This window comes from Ovis aries, chromosome 7 (genome assembly GCF_016772045.2).
Source record: "Ovis aries strain OAR_USU_Benz2616 breed Rambouillet chromosome 7, ARS-UI_Ramb_v3.0, whole genome shotgun sequence".
Taxonomy (NCBI): Eukaryota; Metazoa; Chordata; class Mammalia; order Artiodactyla; family Bovidae; genus Ovis; species Ovis aries.
The window spans coordinates 41965480-41990723 of NC_056060.1; the positions used below are offsets into that span (position 1 = coordinate 41965480).

A 25244-nucleotide genomic window follows, 5' to 3' on the forward strand; every position below is an offset into this window, starting at 1 on the left:
TAGCGGAGGACAGTTTCTGCTCCCAGGAGACAGTGCGCTATGCAAGCATAAGCGCATTCCCACCAAATCTTTCAAAGCCACAACTTCTGATGCAAGAGGGGTGAGTTGGGGGGGGGGCGGTTTCTGCTACCTGCAGCTAGGTAAACAAAACACCAAGAAGGTGGTGAATTTGGACACATGGAGGAACTGTGTAGTTCATAACCCTGCAGACAGATAAAGTAGTAGTCAATGGAAGTGAGCCAAAGACATTTTTACTATAGTAATGATGACAGGTGTGTGTGTGTGTGTGTGTGTGTGTGTGTGAGAGAGAGAGAGAGAGAGAGAGAGAGAGAGAGAGAGAGAGAGAGAGAGAGAGAGAGAGAGAGGAGGGAGAGAGAGGGAGGAGATGGGGGTTGGGAAGGGAAGATTCCGGAAAAGGGGGAAAACAAAAGGGAGAAAGAAAAAGAGGGGGTTAAAGTGGAGGAAAGTGTAGATTCTTCAGGAGGGTCTTCTAAAGCTGTAACTCTCAGACTTTTATTACTATCAGAGTAAGAAATGTATTTTAGTCCACCCAGGGCGCGCACACACAGAGACGTACAGGATGAAATAGAAATGAATTCGCGCGTGGCCTGCTGGAAGAGTAAGGCACTTGTTCCTATCACAAATCTCTACGTGCGGCCGAGGGTGCGCGAAGACAGCCCGGCTCGGCTGCGCCCCGCCCTGCGCTGAGTAGGACGCCCCGCAGCACCCGCCGCAGGGCCCCGGGGTAGTCGCCGCCCTCGCGGGGGAGGAGGGAAGCCGGGGCACGGCTCCCGGCTCCCGGCTCCCGGTTACCTGCGAGAGCTCCTGTGGTGGCGGATCGGGACGCGACGCGGGATGGAGCCGGGCGAGCGGGACTCCGTGGCCGCATGGTGGCACATGGTCGTGCGGAACCTGCGGTGAGTGCGCGCGGCGCCCTGTGCGCCCCGCGGCCCGGGATGCGGCATGGAAGGTACCACCCAGCGCGGACCAGGGGGCTGGTGGCCCCGCGCTGACTCTTGGTGCTTCGGAGGCCCCCAGGGCTCTTGCACGGCTGTTTCCTCAGCCCCTACCAGGGCCAGTGAGACTCAATCCTATGATTTTTCAGGAACGTGTATCCCTTTGGTGCTTCTGAAATAGAGATTATAGAGATTCCAGAGAGCTGGTTCAGGTTTCTATAAATCTCTTAACTGCCTTGACATTTTACTAACAGCGGGATAACACCAGTGACAATAATAATCTGTGTTGTCTTGGATGGCATTCTGTTAGATCAAGGGCCTATCTGTATAGATGGGAAGGGTCAGAAAACCACCTCCCTGCGTGTGAACTCTGCCGTGGAGTTAAGGAAGACCTCTCCACGATGCTAGAGACGCACAGTACATCGCAACCATGACTAGCTCAGCAGGTTTTAAATTTTCTTCCTTCCATGAATCCTTGGCTTGAGCAGTAATCTTAGACTACCTGAATCAACCAGCAAGCAATATGCTGCCAGTCTTGTTGCCCTGAATCCAGGTATTGGTTGGAGAACCCAGACCCACGAGCCTGGGTATCTTGTTTTGTTTTGTTGGTGGGGGAAGGTATTGACTGTTTTGTATACTTTTCTTCTTTGTCTTCCTTTGCTTTGTTTTGCCTAACTTTTGTTGACTACAAAATATCCAAGAATCACATCCAGGCATAGAAGACCTCAATTTGGAAAATCTGAGGGGCTAAGACAACCCTGATTCCCTGTCTTCTCTTCCTGCTGTGGCTGAGGGCAGGGGGCAGAGTGCAGCTCTCCCTGGCTGCGCAGTGCAGGCTGGAGCTCCCTTTTGCATTGGATCCGAACACCAGGCCCAATGTCCTGACTGGCTGCACTTCTCAAACTTCACAATCATGGGCCTTACATCCCTGAAGCAGCTGTTTTGGGAAAGCTGGCATTTACCACCTTTTACTTTTGAGTTCTTTACAGAATGCGTGACTGGTTATTTAACACTTATTTGACAGAGAATCAAAGCTGCTTTGTGATTTTAGAGAACAGCCCACTTTGTTGATAGAGGAGTGGAGATGGGGCGTTGGGGATCCTCTGTTACTTCTACACGTGTGCACGCTCAGTTGCTCATTCATGTCTGACTCTTTGGACCCTGTGGGCTTTAGTGTGCCAGGCTCCTCTGTCCATGTGATTTTCCAGGCAAGAATATTGGAGCAGTTGCCATTTCCTCCTCGAGGGGATCTTCCCAACCCAGGGATCAAACTCTCGTCTCTTGTTTTTCCTGCATTCTTTATCACTGTGCTACTTGGGAAGTCCCTGTTACTTCCAAATACTAATTACTAAAAATAGGTCTTGAATGTCTCCTGAAAGAATAAAATACTTGAGCATTTCTTTATCCGAGCGGAAAATTACTGATCTAATTTAGATCAGGCTGAGGTGCAGACTGAAATCCCGCATCTTAAGTCCTTTTTGTTTCATGGAGCCTGATTAGATCAGCAAACATTCCTGGAGGGCTCCTTGTGTGCCTGGGATGGCCTGTAGCCGTGGATCTATTGTGATGTGTCATGAGATTCAAGGAGAACATTTAATCATGATATTTACAGTGATTATTTTTTAATGCCTTGGGAATGGATTTATTTATCTTACAAAAGTCTCATCAGATGTAGTCACTTCTTAACATGGATGGGCCCAGCAGAGTAAATCTCTTGCTGCTGATTTTCTTTGAATTAGAAAAATGGAAACCATGCTCAGGAAAGAAGTTGGGGGAATCCAAAGGGCTATTTCCCCTTTTATTTGTCCCTACTTCACTTCAAGCCTTTACATTTCTAGATGATACTTAGAAAATCCCTATGAGAAGGCTGACAAACTTTTCCATCCTCCCCAGTATATTAGTCATCTACTCCCTATCAGATATTTACCTAGGCTCTGGGCATGCCATCATAAATGAGACAGGCAAAACCCCTGCTCTTGGGTAGCTCACATTCCTACTCAAAAGAGAAGGAAGCCCCTCCCTGTCCCCCAAAGCTACCAATAAGTCTTGCCTCCTTCTAGAAATACACTCTTTTCTGTTCTCACCCTGTCATTCTATGGATATTTATGACACTCAGCCCAGGGCTGCCCTGATGGTTCAGTGGTAAAGAATCTGCCTGGAATGCAGGAGGCACAGTTTCGATCCTTGGGTTGGGAAGATCCCCTGAAGTAGGAAATGGCACCCCACTCCAGTGTTCTTGCCTGGAAAATCCCATGGACAGAGGAGCCTGGTGGGCTATAGTCCATGTGGTTGCAAAAGAGTCAGACATGACTGAACGCCTAAACAACAAACAGCAACAGCCCTGTGCTAGGCAGAGTGGAAAGTAAAAGCAGCATTAGCTGGGACGTGGTTCTTATCACTGGGGATACAGGGCTAACAGTGAGAAAAAAATCAGCAAAGAATTAAGGGTCAGACTCTGGCCCTGACTATAATTAGTGGGAGGGGTGAAAAGAGAGGGTAAGTCACCATGGGAAGATCTGTCTAGAGAAGATTTGAAAAAGAAGGGACACTTGAGTGGATGTGAAGGAAAGAGAGGGTCTGGTTGGGTGGAAAGGAGGGGGGAGAAAGAGGAAACTTGGTGTTTGGTGATCAGTATGTGTTGGTGGGATGAATGGGCACAGGATGCCCGTGCAGCATGTCTTAACATTTGGAACTGTTGTCTTGCCAACTGTGGTCAGAGTTGGGCTTCCCAAAGCTGGTACTTCTGAGCATTAAGCAGGAATGATTGGCCCTGCAGCAGCTCAGGTTCCAGCGCCAGTAAGAATCATCCAGTTAGGTTCTGCGGCCCCTGCGGGATGCTGTGCAGTTACAGCCGCAGCTGATCAAAGGGTAGGCAAAAGAACACCGAAGCATCAAGGTGGCTGTTTGATGTGCTGGCCGTGAGCGAGGATTGGACTGAAACCACATCCTCTGCTCAAATAAGGTCTATTAGCCGCTGGTGACTTTTGATCCCCTATTGATCTAGGGGAAGTCAAACTGACAGCCCCCTAGTTAAAAGGAGCTGGTGTGCATTATTGATGCTCGGAGGGATCTGGTCACTGTGTTCTCTTCCCGCAGTGCTTCTCACAGAAGTGCCTTGAGCTATTTGAGAGAAGGGTCCTGTATGAATTATTCTTTAAAAACAGAAGCATATTTCCCTCTATTGCCTCTGCTCCCCAAGCACCCTGCTACCTTCAAAAGGCAACTTAGTGGGAGACTAACACGCAGGGTAGCGGGAGTTCAGAGAGTCAGGAGAAAGAAAACCGGATCCAGCCAACTGGAAGGAAGCATAAGAATTCAGTTCTGCCTGTCTGTCTGCGCTTGATCTGTGGCTCAAAGTGGCTTCTTTGGGTTTTAGTTTCTTATCTCTAAAATTGGAACAACAGTGTCCTCTCCTTCCAGCCACCTTCACAGAGGCTATTTTAAAGTATGAAACAATCATTTTCATTTCTTTTTTTGCTGATTTTATGGGTATGCAGTTGCCCACAGCTGATGTATTTGAAGAACTGTCCATCACCCTTAGCCTGCTTATCTTTTCTGCTCCCCACAGAATTGCTGGAAATTCATTAGAGATTCATTATCTTCTGCCTCCATGCCACTTCCAAATATGTATAAGTGCCCTGGTTTTTAAGTTATTACACTAGAGGGAGGGTTTTTTAGAGGTCTTTCTTTGATGCTTTTGGTATCTTCTGAGAATATGGAACAGGATGGAAGAAGGGAGTGGGAGGAAGGAGGGACCCTGAGAGAGGCAAGGATGCAGAAGAGACAAGGATCCTGATATAATTTTCTGTAAGAACTGGACTTGGCTAGAGCCCAGTCTCATTCTTGGGGCTCATTTTTGCTTCAAGGATGACGAGGAGAACTCACCAGGACTGTGACAGCTAGAGATCATCATGGAACTCTGGATTCTCGTGGCTCTGCCATTCACTGGCTGTGTGACCTTGGGAAGGGTACTTAACTTTTCAGCCTCTTCATTTGCAAAGTACAGGTATTAACCTGTACATGTAACATCTTCTAAGATGCCTCTAGCCTAGCAGAGAAACCAGGACACGGAAACAGTGCATCACACATGCTTTCCAGCCCCCACAACCTCATAATTTGATTACATCGATGGTCTTCCCGTTGACCTTTCACGGTAGGAAAAGGGATTCATTGAAGGAATGATGTGATCAAAAATTGGGAGTGGAAGGTGGTGACACTGGCTTCCTGTATCCCTCATTTCTAAAAGGTTCGGGAGATGCTCAGCTCTCATGGGAGATGTGACTAGAGACAGAGGTGGCCCGAGTGAGCCCTCATGGAAAGATCATAGGTTGTCTGCTGGTGGCTCCCAGTTTGGATGGTTCATGCCACTGGGACAGTACAATAAACAAGATGTGTGTGGCTCACCCTGCACCACCCACTCTGTGTCCCATCACCTGCCCAGGGCCTGCCCTGCACCCCACCCTGCTCCTCACGATCCCACTCACCTCAGAAGTGGGTTTTTTTCTCGCATTGGCTCATCTTTTCCCAAGACTCAGCCAGAAGGAGGGGGGAATCTGACGATTATTCATTCACTGCTTTAGGCTAGTACTAATAATGGCTAGCACATACGGCACTGAATTGTGATTAAAAACTGCAGCAGCTGTTAAACGGTCTGAACCTTGTTTCCAGCCTTGGCTTCCTGTGGGGTACACTGAGAAAGCAAGTCTGACTTGGGTGCATCCGTGTCCCCGCCTCTCCTATCCCGTCATATCGGGGCTTTCTGAGCAGCTATTGGGGGCTTGATTGTCCTTTCCTCTCCTGGTTCTCCCATAGTGCCTGGTCTGGATCTGCCCTAATTACATACAGTTCTGTAAAGGATTTTGCTTAAATGCCAGCTTGCCTGTAATTCCCAGTGTCAGTCTGTGGAATTTGATTTGGACGTTTGAAGGAAAAACAAACCAAGACAAAACTTGGACTGATTTTGAATACCTTATTTGTTTCACAATATCTTACAGATCTTTCCCACACTCCTGTTCCACACTCGGAAGGAAAATTGCCACTCTATGTGACAGCTTTACAAGTAAATCATTAAAAGAACACATTTGCCCTCCTCTGATGCACATGCTGATTTTTGTAAACTTTTGTAAGTATGTACCTTTTGTGAATCTGCCTTCATATTTTTTTCCCCAATTAAAGAACTCACTGCCCTTACAGTTATGACATAGTGAGAAAGATATGTCACCATCTTTGTGGCTAGACTTAAATTGTCTGGAACCTAATTATATTGCCTTTGGGGTCTAGGATGAATCCTGGTGAAGTGTTGGGATAGATAGAAAACCATGGCCTTGTGGGCGGGATTTCAGTCCTGGAGCTCAGTCCTCAAATTAGCTGTTAATCTGGATACGTTAGTGCTTTCTGTATTCTGTGCCTTTTCCTCTTTTTGCTTGTATCCCTAGAGAGAGACAGGTTGATGTGAGAGATCCGTTTTCCTGTGTTTCTATTGAAGGCTGTGTTAGTGTGGCACGTGGTTCTTCTGGTCACAGGTGGTGCTGTCACCTGCCTGTCTCTAAGTGTTATGTTGACCTTGGACATTTTGGGGTTTGTGGCTAGTGACTATGTTTCACTTAGTGCAAAAGGAATGCGTGACTTAAGTAGCAGAACACTCATTACTGGGACTTCCCTGGTGGACTAGTGGCTAAGACTCTATGCTCCCAATGCAGGGGGCCCAGGTTCGATCCCTGATCAGGAAACTAGATCCCGCGTGCCACACCTAAGAGTTCAAATGCTGCAACTACAGATCCCATAGGCTGCAAGGAAGACTGAAGATCCTGAGAGCCACAGCTAAGACCCAGTGCAGCCAAAGAAAAAACATCCAACCAAATAAAACAAACCTCTCCGCCCCAAAACTCACGACCCCATGGACTGTAGCCCACCAGGCTCTTCTATTCATGGGATTCTCCAGGCAAGGATACTGGAGTGGGTTGCCATTTCCTTCTCCAGGGGAACTTCCCTACCCAGGGATCGAACCCAGGTCTCCTGCATTGTGGGCAGGTGCTTTACCCTCTGAGCCACCAGGGAAGCCCCATTACCTTCTTCTATACCCTCCTATTTTTCAGATGAATGGTCTCCTTTGCTTTTCACTTGAAGCAGGGATAAAGTGGAATAAACTCTGTTAGGGGCTACCACACTGGTGCTATTTTTAAGTCTAGCTTTAGAGTATTTGTGGGGGTCAATTCTTCTGCGGGCTAGTCCTAGTTTATAAAATAAAATACTTCGGTTGGAATTGAGTGTAGTGCTTGTAACTTAGAAACATGTCAAACATGAGGCTAATTACTTTTTTGGATTGTGATTAAAAGACATGGACTTTGATTCTGGGAGTTGGTAATGAATTCTACTTTCTAGTCAAAGCACCATTTCTTGTGGATTTAAAGAAGCCAGAGTTGAAGATTCCTCACACGGTGAACTTCTACATCAAAGTCGAGCCTGGGGTAATTCTGGGAATCTGGTGAGTGTGCTGATTGGACGCTGGGGTGCTTAGCGGGCGGGGCTTTCATGTTACAGGGCACAGGTGGGCAGCGCTGTGTTACTTGCCTGTGGAGAGGTCAGTGTTCCTTGGAGGAAGCTGTTCCACACACCTTCCCTTTGTATTGACATTTGACCTGCTTAAATTTGCTTTTTGAGAATCTTACTTTTCAGGTGCCTTGGGTTGTTCTCTTCCTTGCCTTATTCCTTGTGTGATTATCTGATTAATGTGTGTCTTTTTTACGGGACAATAACTTCATAGGTGGGGACTTTGTTAGTGGGTTTTCATTGCTCAGCATGGTGCTTGGCAAAGACACTCCATAAATATTTGTCCAACAAGGTCATGCGCATCCTACTGTCTGTCTGCTGTGCTAATCTCAACATTTTCTTCTGTTTGGTCCTCCCTGCTTGTTCTTGGCTGCCAGTTTTCCAGTGCCTTCTTGGATATCTCACCTCCCTGAGTTTGAACATGTGACCGTGGAATATTTAGCAACCAATATGGGTTCACATAACTTTTTTCTAATCTGTAGGGTGCAGTTCCACTGATAGTGCTGGAATTTGAAAATATTTTTATTCTTTGCTCTTGCCCCACCCGCCCTTGGCTGAGTGAGTCAGCTGTCTTCAGGACCACTTATCTAGCTGGCAGTGATGCCTGTCTTTTTGGTACGGAGGCCTGGAGGGTTTGATATCAGACTTTTTGCCTCTAAGTGATTGGAGGATTGAAGATTCGTCATCATGTGGCCAGTTCTCCAAGTCCCTCGGTGATGTGTCATATGGTAGTATTTCTGTTATCAGAGTTCATTGATTTAACAAGGCGAGAGGGGGCAGGAACTAGAGCTCACTCAGGTGTTTAAAATCACAAGGTCACTCAGTTTCTTGAGAAGAATAGCTTAATTTCATATTTAAGTTCTTTTCTCCTACCCAGACTGGTTTCCCTTTAACTTTTTTCCAGCTTGTTTCTTCAGCCAAAATAGCAGGTGGCAAATACCTACTATCTTTTACTGGTTTCCACTCAAAAGATTGCATTTCAATAAGCCACACCTAAGAATTGCAGTTTTGGAAGCATAATTGGTATAGGAATCAGAAGAACTAAACCGTAAATGGTCCAAAGGGGTTATCCCTGGGCATGGGGGAGGTGGGCTAGGGCAGTAATAATTTTCATTATAAGATGTTCATGGTATTATATTTTAATTGGTACCATGTGCATATATTGGCTGTGTGCGTGCTAGGTTGCTTCAGTCGTGTTTGACTCTTGGTGACCCTATGGACTGTAGCCCACCAGGCTCCTCTGTCCATGGGATTCTCCAGACAAGAATACTGGAGTGGGTTGCCATGCCCCCCTGCAGGGGATCTTCCTGACCCAGGCATCAAACCTGTATCTCCTATATCTCCTGCAGTGGCAGGTGGGTTCTTTACCAGTAGGGCTGCCTGGGAAGCCCATGCGTATATGACTCAGATAAATTTTTGTATATAAATAGATTAAATATTTACATATAAAACTATAACTTAGTATATATTCTGATAATTACTATGGGCTTTCCCAGGTGGTTTTGTATATAATATGTTTTATATACATAAAGATGTATCTGATTGACATCAGGAGGTTTTAGACTGTTGGCGAGGATAGAGAATTCTTCTCTGTGTCCATGTTGGCTAAAACCTTGCCTTACTTTTCAGGCACACGGTTCCCAGCTGCCGGGGGGAGGATGCTAAGGGGAAGGGCCGGAGCTGGTATGAAGCAGCCCTCTGTGATGGCAACCCAATTATTGTTTATCTTCATGGCAGTGCACAACACAGGTCAGTGCCTTTGCTTGGATTTTTTTTTCCCCTCAAACAGAGCAAAAGACCATTTTATTCCTGTCGGGGAATGAAAGGCAGAGCTGTTTTTAACTCTGTAAGCATCCTTCCACACATTTGTTTCCATTTGTTGGAGGTCAAGGGTGTTCTGGCAATATAGGCTTCTCTTTAAAAAAAAAACAAAAAACTATATATTCCACATGTAGAATACTGTGGATCCTTAACTGGAAGGGAGACAAACTTCAAAATGTGGATACTGATTTCAAAGAAGAAGGCAGTGTTGCTTTATTCTGTAAGAGTGTTGGGAATGATGAACTGAAGCCATGGATGACTTGATAGGAAACATACATGAGGTATGGAGGATAAGGAGAGTTTCCACACAAATGGTCTTCTCACAGAACCACATGGAGATTCCTTCATATAGCAGTGAATTCTAAAAATCAAATGTATGATCTCCAGGAGAGATCCCCTAGAATTCTGATCCCAGGCTCTGGGGGCCACCTGACTAATTCTAGCCTGGAATACTGATGCCTCAGCCCACTCCTATCCTCCCAACCTTGCTTTGTAACAAAGAGTGCCTCCTGGAAGCCTGACTCTGCTTTGATGCACTGCCAGCCCCTCTGTGGGCCTGGGTTATAACAGTGGGTGATGAATATTGGCTCTGACTCGGCTCTCAGCGTGGGGGAGGGGCGACGCGCCTCAGAGACCCACAGACCTTGCCCAGTCTCTGGGCGGGGGACACTTCAAACTCAGCGACAAGCTCTGGCCTCTGCCCCTCAGCTCCCTCGCCTCTGTCTCTTTTACTCACTGTGTTTTGTGTCAGACAATGGCTTTCTCAAGCCTTGCCTTTGCTCAAGGTGCCTTCTTGAGGTTTATGCCTTAGAATCACATTTTACTGAGATTTCTTGTGAAATCAACGTTTTTCAACATTGTTTAACATTATTCCAATTGTGCAAACTTGGGTATGGTGCTACATTGCACTCTTCTTTAATGTGTCCTCTGGGTCACACTATCCCGTCTGCCCTCTGAGTGAATCGGCTCTTGCCCCCAGTCTTCCTAGATTTTCTGGCTTGGGGCTAGCTACCTTCCTCTGTCCTGAAGTCTCAGCTTGTTTCCAGCAGTACTGAGCTGGAAGGAGGCCAAATGACAGGTCACAGGGAACCTAGATGAAAAGAGTGGTTCTAGACTTAGGATCCATAGAAGCCTCAGAGGGTCCGTGAACTCCCAACCTCGAATTGTACATGAAATTTGAAGAGTCGATACATTTTTCAGGGCAGTGGGTCCATAGCTTTAATTATAGGTTCCAAGGGTTTCATGACTCACTAATGTTTAAGAAATGTGGCTCTAAAAATTCAAATGGTTTTTAAAGACTCCTCTGTCTTTTGAGTCATCTTTTTCTCCCTTTTGTTGTGGTTCATAAAGAGCAGACTATGGTTATTTGGAAGAAGGTGTTTCTTGACCCTCCAGGGTTGTGAGTTTCTCTCCTCACTTCATCATGTCCTTCATGGCAGAGCAGACAGGATGTAGGGAGATCTCACTTTAGTGAACTTGACTGTGTCATCCCTTTTCCTGAAAAGCCACTTTCTGGGACTCACGTTCCTTTGGCTTCTAGAAGTATTCTGAGAAATAGGTTTTGCTGTGCAGCAGTGCAAGAAGATGGATCGTCAGCAGTTCATCAGATGCTTATGTGGTGAAGCGCTAGTGGTCTGGGCAGGCGGTGCTCACTGTGGGGAAGGCGGGGAGTGGGGAGCCGTGGGGAGTTCACCCTGATGCAGGCACAGGGGCTCCAACACCAGGAAGTAGTGCCCTCTCCCCTGGTTATTTATTTGTCTTACCTGAAAAAGAAAGTGGTGAGATCAGATGCCAGCAGCATGATAGTGATTTTTGTTGAATGTGTCATCATAATTCCTAATTCTTGCTTTTTCTTTTAAACCTTCTCTACAGGGCAGCTTCTCATAGACTGGAGCTAGTAAAGGTATGTCTGAAGGGGCCTCAAGGCACCAATTTTACATCTCCACTTATTCTCTCCTGGGCTACAGCCCTAAGATCTTCCTAGCCTACAGCCTGGTTATTTCCTGAGAGCTCCCTGGTGTGGGGGCAAGGGGGTGGGTGGTGGTGTTCTGGGACCTAAAGTCCCTTGAATGCACTTCTTTTCCTAAATTGACCTTGGGGGATTGAGACAGATGTGAATGTCTCTGAGTCTCAAACACTTTCACGGATTTGTTCCTTTCATCACCAGATGGAGTTGAAGACACATTTCTTTGCTTTTTCTGAGGGCTGGGTTGAGAAAGTGTATTAAGTGCAGAAGCCACCCTTTCTACCGGGAGCAACCTTTCTGTGGTATGGGGTAAAGACAGAATGTCTGTTCTTACATCATTCAGGCCCTTCTTTGGCCCCACAAAAAATTCAGCAGAGGGAAGGTGGCCAGCTGCAACTTGGTGTCCTCACCAGCTGCTACAGGCTGTGGTTTATTGGGGTGGCCCCTGCACTTCCCAGCATGAGGACGATGGCAGGCTCTTCCCCTCACCATGTCTGACTCAGAGCTGGCTGGTGAGCTACTGTTAGCCCTCCCACACTCCCGTGAGGTGGTTAGGAATCCCTCCCTCAGGTGATCTGGCTGCTTGTCTTGTTATTGATCCCCAGACCTGATCTCTCCTCCCACAAGCCAGCTCCCACCCCAGAGTCCTTTCCTGATTTAACAGCATGAATGGGGTCCAGAATCCTGTCGGGCTCAGCACTGTAGCACCATCTTCATCCCCCTTCCCCTCTTCAGACAGGGCCATCCTCTCCTGTCTACTCCCCTCTCCATCACCCCGTGTGGTGGGTGGGCTGGACTACCATTTTGCCTGGGGTGATGATGCCTATTAATTTTTAGTTTTGCTTTCTACTCTGAACCCCTCTTTGTCCTTTCCAAGTGGGAGGGTGTGATGCTGATGACTGTGAGAATATATATATTTTTTTCCCCTTCTACTCTTGGCAAAACTCAATTGTATGTCTCCTATGTCGTAGGTGTAGAGGTGAAGAGAAGCCAGATCCTCCTGGTGGTGGGTGGGATGTGTAGGGATGCTATGATAAGACTTCTTCCTCCGGGTAAATTCTGGATTCCACACACCATAGTCATCATTTTCCAGCCTGACCAAACTTCCTTAGCTCTTCATTGTCTCCTTTGGATAGGCAATTTCTGTTAACAATTAAGTCCTTATTAAATTGTCCTTCTTCTCTCTCCCCCTTTCTCATTCATTCATTCATTCATCACTTCAATCATGTTTCAATCATGAAACATTTACGTGCTGTTCCCACCTAGTTTTTAATCTCTATGAAGTTTTTATGTTACTGATTGTTTCTCTATGTAATTTTATGTCATGCTCTTTTATTATTTTAAGAATGTTCTTCGATGTTTTTCCATAGTTGTCATAGTCACCAACTTAAATGGTGCTCATTCTCCATTATTTATAGACAATTATTTATTTACTTAAATATTCTACTCCTCTTTGATACAATTTTTTTTTCTAAATTCTTTTAGAATAGTATTGCTACAGAAAACTGTAAGCAGGTAGTTTATGCTTCTTTTGGAATTTTTCCCTAGAGATACATTCTTGGGAGTAGGATCTGTTGTTTAAGTTGATTGTCAAGTGGTTCTTCGACTTAAGGAACCACAAACAACACATGAGTGTTCCAGTTTCCCTGGATGCTGAACTGCCCTGTGTCTTGGATAACTTGTTTGGAAAGAATGTAGTTTAAATGTTAGAAAGTTTCATTTAGTTCTCCATTATTAGTTCAGTTGTATTTAAAGTTCAGTGTCTCACATCTAAAGGTTCCCTTGGTGGCTCATACAGTAAAGAATCTGCCTGCAGTGGAGGAGACCTGAGTCGATCCCTGGCTCAGGAAGATCCCCTGGAGAAGAAAATGGCAACCCACTCTAGTATTCTTGCCTGGAGAATTCCATGGACAGAGGAGCTTGGTGGGCTACAGTCCATGGCATTGCAAAGAGTCAAATGCAACTAACAGTTTCACCTTTCTCTTTTTCCTCCCACATCTAGGCCTGGTACAGGAAGCACAGTGTTTGAACCCAGGCAGGCCCAAGTGTGATCTTGGGTCTGTTGCTGTGGTTCAAGTTCTGGCCATTTGGATGTGTGTGAACAAGTTACTTAAGTTCTCCAAGGCTCAGTTTCTTTATCTGTAAAATACAGATAATACCTACCTTGTAAGACTGTTGTGAAAACTAAATAAAATTTTAGAAGTGCCTGCATAGTAAAGTTTTATCCCCCTTTATCTCCCTTCTTGTCATCTGTCATTTGTATTTTTTCATTAAAAATTATGTTTTTATATTCTTTTCTCATTTATCTATTCAGGGCTTGAAAGTGGTTTCATGTAATCAAGTGATTTATTTTTGATCAATATTAACTCTTTATCTGTTCATACTTAATATGAATATCTTCCCATTATTGACTGCTTCTACTACAACTCTATGTAGCATTCTTACCTTCAGGAAGTTCCTACAAAAGATATTCACTATGTGGCTCAAACAGTAAAGAACCTGACTGTAATGCAGGAGACCTGGGTTCAATCCCTGGGTCAGAAGAACCCTTTGAGAAGGAAATGCCAACCCACTCCAGTATTCTTGGCTGGAGAATTCCATGGACAGAGGAACCTGGCAGGCTAGAGTCCATGGGGTCACAAAGAGTTGGAGATGACTGAGTGACTTAACACTTTCAAGGTGCTTTAAATTTATTAAATTATATTTTTGGCTTCATTGCATCTTCCTTGCTGTGTGTGTGGGCTTTCTCTAGTTGCAACAAGCAGGGGCGCTACTCTTCATTGCAGTGCACCAGCGTCTCATATTCATGGCTTCTTTTGTTGCAGAGTGTGAGCTCCTAGTTGCATGGGTTTCAGCAGTTGTGGTGCACGGGCTTAGTTGCTCTGTGGCATGTGAAATCTTCCCAGACCAGGAATTGAACTAGTGTCCCCTGCCTTGGCAGGCAGACTCTTAACCACTGGGCCACTGGGGAAGTCCCCAAGGTACTTTAATACATCATCTCATGCAATCTTCCAACCATCTCATGTAATACTTCCGCCTGAAAGTATTGTTTTTCACTTCTCAGAATAGATTACACAAATGTTAATCTATGTAATCTATGTTACCAGCTTGACCAAGGTCAGATAGCTGGTAAGTGACAGAGCTAGGGTGTGACCCAGGCTGTGTGATTCTGCTCTGCTGTTCTTTCCTGCTGAGTCTGATCTTGAGTTTGATGTCAAACACCAGATTTCAGAAATGGATCTTTTCTCCACCTGTTAACCATTACCACCAGGATTATGGAAATGTTGAGGAGGTGAGGCCACCTTTTTGTTTGCATCTCCTAATTAAAGTGATAACAGCTCCTTTGTCATCCAGGTGCTGAGTAATGGTGGCTTTCATGTCTTGTCTGTTGACTACAGAGGTATGTGTTAAGAACAGTGTACAAAAAGTTTTCAATAAGCAGGGGACTTTTGATGGCCTCATTTTGGAGGTAGTGATATTATGTTTGCCCTTCCTCGTGGGCAGGGTTTGGGGACTCGACGGGTACACCCATGGAGGATGGACTGACTGCAGATGCAGTTTGTGTCTACGAGTGGACCAAGGCGAGAAGTGGTACCACCCCTGTGTGTCTCTGGGGCCACTCTCTGGGGACAGGGTAAGTGGGGTCTGAAGATGGGTCTTTAGGTGGATCCTTGGGGCGTTAGTGTCATATCATAGGCAGCAGTGAGCAGCAGGAGGACCCCTGAGCTGGGAGACAGTTTCTCTCAGGTTCCACAAGTGGCAAGTGTCCTTACACCCAGCTTGCTTGTTTGTAATTCAAGGGAACGTGTGATGGCTATCTATGGCTATCTGTGACACTGACGCCCATTCCAGAACTCTCCTTGAGAGTTTTAAATGAAAGGATTCTTGTTTAGGGTCAGTGGACTCCCTTGAAATCCTGTGCAAGATTTTGTGTTTATGCACATTTGAGGGTCAAGAGCTTTCATCAGATGCTCATATTGGAGGTTGCATTTTATACTGCTTACTTGACTGTTAAGTCACTGCTTCACATGTGTACTAATTTTCATTTCTTTACAGAGTTGCAACAAATGCTGCAAAAGTTCTAGAAGAGAAGGGTATGATAAAATGCTTACATGGTATACTTTCTTGGCTTGAGATGGGAAAATAAAAACAGTGAAGAGACTATTGTGTACAATCTTAACACAGAGATACCTACAAGCACCCCAACTTTAGGCAGATCTGGATACTGTAATGAATTTTCTTTTTTGGTATTTAAAACAATAGCTGGTTTTCAGAGGCATGAAATTAAAAGTAAATACTAAGGAAAGAGGTAAAAATTACCTTAAAAGAGCCATCATGTGAAGTGATAAATAAGTATTGTATGGAGTAATCTGCTACAGGAGGGGAAAATTATACTTTATGCAATAGTAGGCAAGACTTGCTTTCTGCAGCCCTCCTTATGTAATATTTATGTCATTGTTTCTCAAAGTGTTCTGAGAACTGCCTTTATCAGAATCTGCTGGGGGTGTTTGTTATAAACACAGGTATCTTGGATCCTGGCTGTCTTCATGAACTAGATACTCTATGAATAGGACTAGGTGATTTGATTCTGATATGCATTGAAAGCTTATAATCACTTGCATTATATCTGAAACTTTACTTGGCAGTACAGGTCAGGGTGAGTTACGTAAACATTTTAAAGCGGGTCACCTGCTATACACAATCTTAATTACTTATGGAAATAAAGCAAACATCATTTCATTGTTCCTTTAAGCTCTATGGCTCCTTTAGTGTTGACAATGCTGAATTACCTGAACTAAATTCCCACATAAGTGAATACTTCACTTCCTGGATAATGTAATTATCCTAGAACGTTTTAAATCCATTAAGTGCCCAGCTTATGAACTTTTGCTACCATGTATTTTAATTTTCTCTATATCAATAATCCATAAAACATTATTATTCTTATGTTACAAAGTCAATATTTAGATTTACCTCCCTTTTTTTGCTCTTTATTATTTCTAACATGTCTATGCTTCCATCTGGGATTTTTCTTCTACCTGTCTGTTGGTGAGGGATTCTTTCAATTTTGGCCTGAAAATGTTTTTATTTCCTCTTCACTTTTAAAGGGTATTTTTACTGGGCATAGAGTTCTAGAGTGGCAGTAAAATAAATATTTCACTATTTTACCATTTGTTATTTTCAGTAAGTTATTTTAAAGTCCATGTATGGTAACTTCAGCATTTGATCTTTTGTTCTCAGACAGTGTTGGCCAATACGACCTAGTCAGCTTCTGCAGAACACTCTCCCTTCCTATAATACTTTGCTTTCTTAAATTATCCAAGTCATGAAAATCTGCTTGTTTTAAAAGGTAGTGATTTTCTTTATCATGTGCACAGAAATGTTAAAAATGCACATTCTCACATTTCCCACCCTCAAGATCCTGACTTCTCACTGAAGTCTGGTGTGGGGTCACTACTTTACATTCACAAATTTAACAATTTATTATGATTCACAAATGGTTTTGATGCAGGCAGTTCATGTACAAGACGAGGATCCATTATTTAGGAAAGATGGTATTTAAATATGATAGGGGAGTTCTTTCTTTTTCATTATTTTTCAAGGATTTCCAGCTGATGCAATTATCCTGGAAGCTCCATTTACCAACATATGGGTTGCAAGTATCAATTATCCCTTGTTAAAGGTGAGTCTCATACATCTTTACAAGATGTCAAAGTGCAGGCTGTTTCTTAACCATTTTTTCTTTCTTAATTAGTCTTATATATTTCTGTTATTCTAACTTGTGATAGGTTAGTAGCCAGTTATTATTAAAGGAGGGCACATGGCTTTTGTATTTTTAGTTCTTTTATTTCCTTCTAAATAGATTGAGTGGCTTGTGTATGTGCTGTGCTAAGGCGCTTCAGTCGTGTCCGACTCTTTGAGACCTTACGGACTACAGGCCGCCAGGCTCCTCTGTCCGTGGGTTTCTCCAGGCCCTACTCCAGGGGATTTTCCCAACCTTGGAATTGAACCCGCACCTCTTATGTCTCCTGCATTGGTGGGCAGGTTCTTTACCACTACCACCACCTGGGAAGGCCTTGAGTGGCTTATTAAGAGCCAAAGCTTTTTTTCACTGGCCCCCCTCCCTCAATTAACTAAATTACACCTCTTCTCTTTTATAATTTTTTCATAGATAGATTTGACTTAGGTTCACTTATTTACTGTCCCTTTTCAAAGTGAAAACAAACCTTTCATATGTCATTTTTAGCCCTGTGAATGTCAACCACATATCTTTCATTATTTTGTGATAAGAAAGTCTCTAAAGAGTTCAAGAAGCTGCCAAATGGTTTTACATGGCATCCCAGGTGGAGAAGACAATCTTTCCAAGAAGATAAATTAGAAAAGATTGACTGACAAGATGTGTTTTTTTTAATCTGTTGTATCTGTACCATTAGCTAAATTCATAATTTCATCCCATGTCTCATGCTCAATTGCTTACAGTTACACCTCTATATAAATGTTAGTAAATGAGAGAGGGAGAAAAAGGTGAGATTCTTAGAGGGGACCTGTAGCCCAAATTTGTAAATTGTTGATTACTGTTGGAAGGCATCCTAAGGGTACTTAAATCCAACTGTCTACCCTTGGAATTTTTCATACAGTAAACCATCATAGAAGTTTCTGGAATTTGCTTAACTATTTCAGCTTATTACATCCTGGGACGGCTAGTTCACAGAACCACATAATCTTAAAATGCCTGTATACTCTAAACTCAACTCATTACAGGAATCCCCTCTACAATCCAAAATATTGAATGCTGAATAATTTAAGATTCAATAAATCATTAATTGGTTCCAGACAATTAAATATTAATTTAAAGATAGTTAATTGACATCTGTTACTATTACTCTGAATAATTACTAATAAATTCACTAGCTTGTAGACATGTTACAGTTTAGAAACAAGTTTACCATTTACTTTTTTTTGAAACTTTGTTAATTCTGAAATTGAATATGATAGAGACATCTATGATTTAATAGTTATAAACCGAACCTCCATGTAACCACCATTCAAGTCAAGAAATCAGCACCACTGGCACTCTGGAAATCGCCTGTAATGTTACTTCTCAATGCAGTGAGCCTCACCTCAGGTGTAATCCTTAGTCTGAAGTTTATGGTAATTATATTCTGCTCTCTTACTGTGTTTTCTATTTGTGTCATCTCATCTGTGTTCTTTTGCCTCTACTTTCTGGCTTTCTTCTGACTTGGCAGTTGTTTCAAGGAGCAAAGTGGTGTTGAGTGTGAGGCTCACCTCTCTGGGCATCTGTTCTCTCTGGGGTCTGGACCACTCGAGACCTCACTGCCTTGGTAGATCTCTGAAACCTTCACAGAGAGGTTTTAATATATTTTCTTTAAGAACCATCACTCTGGTGTCAGACTTCCTGGTTTTTTTTCCCCAGGGCGTCACTTAACAGCTATGTAACCTTGGGCTAATTGCTTTTAATGCTTCATTAAATCTATTCAAGATTATTTTGATAAATAAATTCACATATGAAAAGCATGTGTAAGAGTGCTGACACAGAGTAACCACTCAGTGGCCATTAGTTGTTTTTATTAGCAGTGGAGTGCCGTTGATAAGGCACTGTTGACTAAGAAAGTGTAGGTGGTATCGGCATAGGTCCTAACCCTTAAGAAGTTTTCTGCAGTTGGGGAGATAGGGATATAAAGTAGTGACATGGATTTCCATGTATCACTTTGGAATCAATTAGTTGGAATAGGAAGGCAGCGTGGCATAGTGGAAAAAGACTCTGGGCTTCATAAAGCTAGATAGGTTTGGGTTTGGGTTCAAATTTTGTTTCTGCCACTAACCAATTATGACTTTGGTAAACTACTTCCCTTCGTTGTATTTTTCCTATTTTTATAATGAGGTTGATACTGCATAGGGATTTTGTGTATTTGTATCTTTGAATTAAGTACAATAATCATGCAAAATATGGGCACTTAACAAACACCTGTTCCTTTTTCCCACTCAGGTACAAGTAGACTAAGCTAGGTGTTGGGGGAGGGCCCAGACAATAATTTCAGGGACAGGAGAATTCAGCGAAGAGAAGGGTCTTGTGCACAGGTGTGATCATTGAGGACTTACAAAGAGATGGGATCTAAGCTCATTTCTTAGTGAGGTGAGGGAGAGGGAGAGCAGTTAGGAAACACAGACAGGAGGGGCGAAGGAGAGCCACGGCACACGGCCAGAGTGGGGCGATTCTGTCTTAAAAGATACTCGAGAGGCACGGAGGACCTCTAAGTAAGAGCTTTTACATTCATCTTCCTTTTAAATCCTCACAGCACCTGAGCCTGGCACCATTGCCTCCACGGAGAGCTGAGGGAGCTGGAGGCTCAGTGGCTTGCCCCATTGCCACTCGCCCTGTAAAGAGGAAACAGGACTCAGTCCTACCTTTTCTAACTCCTGGCAGACAGTTTTTGGGATGAAAGACTGTGGCCAGATGTGGATGGCCTTGCAGCCAAGATAGGAGCTGTTTGTTTTTCTAAATAGATAGAGTTCCACTCCCTACAATCTGTAACAGCAGATTTAAAGAATATTTATCTGGTGCAATTCCAGAACCGAGAGGAGGCAGGGAGACCAGCTAGGAGCCCCTGGAGGGGAGTTGGACCTGTAAGTCCCGAGGGGTACCCCTGGCTGGAGAGGAGTGCAGGATCACGAGAGTGGATGGACTGAGGCCCACTTTCTCCTCCTTCCTCCGGAACCTGAGATGAACTGCTAAAGGGCTTCTCTTATTGAGCTCTCATCAGAGGAGTCCTGATTCGGGGGTAGAAGAACCAAAGACAAAGGAAAGAGAAGACAAGAAATCTTGCCTTAGCACTGATAAGGGCAAAGGAAGGGAGGGAAGGAGAAGCAGTGTTAGAATCTCCAGACCGCACCTGAATGTGGGTCCTGTGCTTTGTGACCATGCCAGAAACACAGGCCAGGCAGACCCTGGGGAACCACGCAGGTTCCCGCAAGCAGCAGGCCCACGTCCAAACTGTGAAGCAGAAGTTTGTCTTTACTGGCCTCAACCTGCATATTCTGTACCCATTGCCCTACCAAGTGTGAAAATGTGAAAGTATTAGTTTCTCAGTTGTGTCTGAATCTTTGTGATGCCATGGACTGTAGCCTGCCAGGCTCCTCTGTCCATGGGATTCTCCAGGCAAGAATACTGGAGTGAGGTTGCCCATTTCCTTCTCCAGGGGATCTTCCCAACCCAACAATTGAACCTGAGTCTCCCGCTTTGGCAGGCAGATTCTTTACCACTGTGCCACCTGGGAAGCCCCATGCACTGTCTACTTTATCATGTGTGATTTCTTTTTTCTTCCTTCTTGTATTTTCCAAAGTATGGAAGTGAAAGTAACATGAATTGTTTTTAAAATCATAAAAGTTATGTTTTCCAAAAAAGTTTGGTGTATTTAGAAAGTCACTACACTCTATACTACTACAGTTCATAGTGAGAACCTCTAACAAATGACATAGCTTTAGGCCATATTTTAATTTTTTTCCTTTTTGAAAAATAGATTTACCGGAAACTTCCAGGATTTTTAAGGTCAATTATGGATGCCCTGAGGAAAGACAAACTAGTCTTTCCCAATGATGAAAAGTAAGTTAATCATGTAAAGATGTCCTTTATTAGATTTCGGGGGGGTAATTATCATGTGACTTACTGAACAGGTAGATGAGAATTCTTAGATGGGCAGTAGGATATGGGATAAAGTGTCTACAGATTTTTAGTATTTGTATTATGTTTATGTCTAATTAATAACTTTACCAACTCAGTACTTTTCTCTGAAGTTATGAAGGGATTGGTAGCTTATGGTGTTTTAGGACCTTTTAAAGGTCCTGTAGGGTCTAACCTAGCATTCCTTGGAGGAGTCTCTGACTTCTAGGCCTTATTCCCCACGTAACCAAAATCCATACACCATCCAGCCGACTACCAGCAGCAAGTCCAGTGACTAGAATGTGGCAAGCTAGCTTCTCACAGTTGGAGAATCTAGGGTGCTTGCAAACAGGTAGTTGTTATCAGTAGGTTTTCCTATTTCAACACACTTGAGGAATCTGACATCCGAGGAGTAGCAGTGAGTCACTGTGGCAGGGTTGGCTGGTATCAGGATTTGGGAGGGGCCAAGGAAGGGCTTTTGCCATTCTTCATGTCATGGCCTTTTTGACTTACCAAATAGGAAGTTGACCAGGAAGCTAGTCGGACCTGTTAACATCTCATGTCCATCCTGTACATTTATGGGGAAATGTAAATAAATTGCTACAAAGAGTTCTCTTTGGTCTTGTGGTAGTTCTTATTATTTTTTGGTTTTGTTATTATTTTTTTTATTTTAATTAAAACATTCCACATATTATGAAATATGGTAGAATAAGAAAAAAGTGAAGTTCTTTTAATTCTGTACAAATTCATTTTTTTTGTTATTTTCAAAAATCACATAAGAATAAATTAAATACCTAATTAAATTATATGAGTAAATAGAAGAATCTTGGCTGGGAGGAAAATGTCATTATATGAAGCTTATTATATATAAAGTTGTTATTCCTGGTGAGGGACAGAAAGAGTGTCTTTTATTTTGGGTGAACCTCATGTTTTGCTAAAGCCTGAACTTAGAAGAGGAGGAATCTCAATGTATTTCTTGAACTGAATACTTTTCTTCCACTTGTTCCTAGTGTCAAATTCCTGTCTTCTCCCCTTCTCATCATACATGGTGAGGATGACAAAACAGTACCTTTGGAATTTGGAAAAAAGGTATACCAAGCTCAGTGGCTGATGGAAACATATTAATGTCGCCATTTTCTCAGCCAGCCAAAATTTGATTAGTGCCGAAAGAAGGGTCTCTGACATTATAAGGGATTCCGTGCACCCTGAGTTGCTTGCGGCCTGGTGTATACAATAAGTATCAGTGTGCTATGCTGTTCAGCTCAAAGGAGTGTTTGTGGGGGATCATGCTTCCTCATCTGGGGTCCGGATCAGCAAATGTAGAGAAGATCCCAGAATGCTCTGGGAACTTCCAGGCCGTCTTCCCTGCAGTGGCTCTAAAAATAGGGATGCTGTTCCTTTTTTTAAAAACAAATAGTGGGGGTCCACTGAAGCCCCTTGTCCCCCTGCAGGGAGGTGCTGGCAGGGGGACGATTAGGTCTTGTCACTGTTGTGTGTGCTGTGCAGCTTTCCTTCCTTGGTTGTAGAGGCAGCCACTCAGAGATATGCAGGGTGCCACGTCACCAATTAAATGGAACTAACTCCCTAAGACAGTTGTTTCTGTACCCTTTCAGGAAAATTAGCCTAGAAAAACAAAACGAGAGCTTCAAGGATCAGCCTTTGAGTCCTTGTCTTTCTGCCCCTTGCAGCTCTACGAAATTGCCCACAATGCATATAGGAACAAAGAGAGGGTGAAGATGGTGATCTTTCCTCCTGGCTTCGGACACAACTCCCTTTGTAAAAGCTCTGCACTGTTACATACCGTGAGGTAAGAGTTGTTTTGCTAAATGCAGTGAGGGCTACTCTGGCTTACTTAGACCATGTGGTGGGAAAGGCATGTAGGATCATCGAGGTCTTTTTCCTGCAGAGATTTCCTGAGCCAGCAGTGGGCGTGAAGTCTGAGAACAGCAGAGAGCGAAGACTTGGTCTGGACACCAGCTGTGATGTGAACTTTTTATGTAAAACTGTATCGGGCTGCTTGAGTGAGCTGAACCTACTGACATTTTTACAAGTCACCTGCCATTTTAGTAAGGGAAAGAAAGCATGGATGTTGGGCATTATGGAATGTTCTTGTTTATCTTATCATAGTCTGTTTTGGGGAACATGCAGAAACATCACCGTGGAGAATGAGAACTTGGTAAAAATTTGATTCCATCTAAAAATGTACAGTTAACCACATTCTGAGGATATTTGTCGATAAGGTGGTCTTTGATTTGGACCTAGACAGCAATATAAGAAAGATGCTCCAATAGTTAAACAATTTGTATTTCAGTTTAGTGAATTTAAAAGGCATTAAAAAGCTCCCCGCTGTTTTCTAGCCTTCTGAATAGCACTGGGGAAAGTCCTAGTCTGCTCCCCAATCTGCTACAAAATAGAGAGATATGGCACTCATATAGCCTTTGGAAAGTGACACTTTATTAGCCCTAGTAGAGTCATACACTTTCCCTTCCAATTTCCAGAGATACTTAACTAGATTATTATTTAACAAAATGAAACAAAATCAAAGAATGTTGTAAAAATGTTCAAGTCCAGTAAGAAGCTATTTTTTTCTCAGAACATTTTACGACTTACTTTCCATTGGCTTTGTTCGCCCCACCGCTGGGTTCACCGGACAGAGAAATCTTTATGTCAGAAGGCTCCATGTTCCAGATGTCCCGGGCGTACTCCTTAATCGTTCGGTCACTGGAGAATTTCCCCGAGGCGGCTATATTTTTGAGGACCATGATGTTCCAGGCCTTTGGATTCTGTAAATTACACACGCATCTAAGGCCCAGGGCCTGAGTACACACCAAGCTGTATGACAGACATCAGGCCAAGCACATCCAAGAGTAATTCAGGGGGAAAGTGACAGGAGTAAACTGTAATGAGTCACAAGGACACTTGTTTCACAGCTGGGAGCTGGATAGGCAGCCTGTGCTGTTCTCCTATTTAAGGTTGTTGTGCTGTGCTAAGTTGCTCCAGTCGTGTCCAGCTCTTTGCAAGCCCATGGACCATAGCCTGCCAGGCTCCTTTGTCCATGGGGCTCTCCAGGCAAGAATACTGGAGTGGGTTGCCTTGCCCTCTAGGGTATTTAAGATTATATTTCTCTAAAATGAAAAAGAAAGTATTTTTCACTCTCAGAGAAACCTTAATTGATCATTTCTGCCATAGTTACAATGTTCTAGCATGTAAGCTGTATTTCCTATCTTCATTTTGAATGAAGATATCTCAGCTTCCTTTAAACTCCAGGGGAAAGGAAGGGACTAACTTCCATTTTCTGCTAGATGCCATAAAAGAAATTTACCCTGTGGCTCGTGGTCAGAGCTCAAGAAACACTACTTTAGAATGTTAGCTGTCACACAGGCAAACAATCCCAAAGGAGACTTTATTCACTGAATTCTCTTTCCTCAGTTTTTTCTGAAGGTAGATACTCCAATAGGTTTACACTGAATCCCAGATACTCCACTGGGGTTTGAAAATAGGACCAATTAAGGTTTAAACTTAAATAAAAAAATATATGACTATATATCTAAATAAAATACATCTCTCATAATTTTATGTAAAAAAATAAGCTATTTATTTTATAGCCTCATGATTTTGTAAAGGACTCTAAGAAGGAGTTTGATGGCAATGACTAGAATATTATTTGAAAAAGATAGCAATGCATTAAAAGCACTTAAAAACTAAAACTGTGAGTCTGAAACTATTCACACTTCAGAAACTTACTAAAATAAGAAGAGAATAAAGGCTTCCTTTTTTCGTGTTCTTTATTTAAGGGGATAATGACTAGACTTCCCAACCACATGGGCCATGTTTTCTACGCCTCAACAGTGCAATTATTATTAAGAGTAAAAGCTGCAATTTGCACTAACAAGAAAGTGGAGCGGAATGTGGGGCCTCTAGGTGGGCATCCCTTGGATCAGGGCCATCATTTTAACAGAAGGGACTACTGTGCAAACCCCACATTCACATTTGTGCTTACGTTCACGTATATTTTCCTTTCCTGCTCTGTTTCACTTCTACTTTTCCTCAACATTCTTTCCACACACGAGCATGGGTTGAGGGCAAGAGGAAGAAGCTGGAGGTGGCCATTCTCCTCCTCTGTCTTTGCATTCCCAGAGGCCGTGTGTGGCTGCTTTCTCCAGTGTTCCGGGAGCTGGAAGTGAGCTCCTCTGCTTAACTCCAGCACTGCCTCTGCTTGGGCAGCATGTAAAACTGGCTTATATACACTTAAGGGGGGCTGGGATATGCTGTA

General features: G+C 43.5%; 2 protein-coding genes across 2 annotated transcripts in view; one reads left to right on the forward strand and one right to left on the reverse strand.

Moving 5' to 3' along the window:
- Window positions 1-747: 747 nt before the first annotated feature.
- On the forward strand, window positions 748-24678 carry ABHD12B (abhydrolase domain containing 12B). The gene is made up of 13 exons (XM_042252320.2): window positions 748-917; window positions 5951-6078; window positions 7338-7440; window positions 9135-9254; window positions 11199-11229; window positions 14647-14692; window positions 14797-14926; window positions 15349-15386; window positions 16896-16975; window positions 20832-20914; window positions 21982-22060; window positions 22660-22778; window positions 22878-24678. The coding sequence occupies exons 1-13, from the start codon at window positions 856-858 to the stop codon at window positions 22903-22905; spliced, it is 1047 nt and encodes a 348-aa protein (XP_042108254.1). The 5' UTR covers window positions 748-855; the 3' UTR covers window positions 22906-24678.
- Window positions 10519-25244, reverse strand: part of PYGL (glycogen phosphorylase L) — a 51753-nt gene continuing 37027 nt past the window's right edge. The window contains 2 exon segments of the mRNA NM_001024861.1: window positions 10519-11089; window positions 23582-23754. Of these exon segments, the coding sequence (NP_001020032.1) occupies window positions 11086-11089; window positions 23582-23754 (177 nt within the window). The 3' untranslated portion in view covers window positions 10519-11085.

Coding starts and splice junctions, on each gene's coding strand:
- ABHD12B (XM_042252320.2), top strand. CDS start 856: ATGGAGCCGGGCGAGCGGGACTCCGTGGCCGCATGGTGGCACATGGTC. Junction 9,255..11,198: donor CATGGCAGTGCACAACACAG/GTCAGTGCCTTT, acceptor CCTTCTCTACAG/GGCAGCTTCTCATAGACTGG. Junction 14,927..15,348: donor GGCCACTCTCTGGGGACAGG/GTAAGTGGGGTC, acceptor ATTTCTTTACAG/AGTTGCAACAAATGCTGCAA.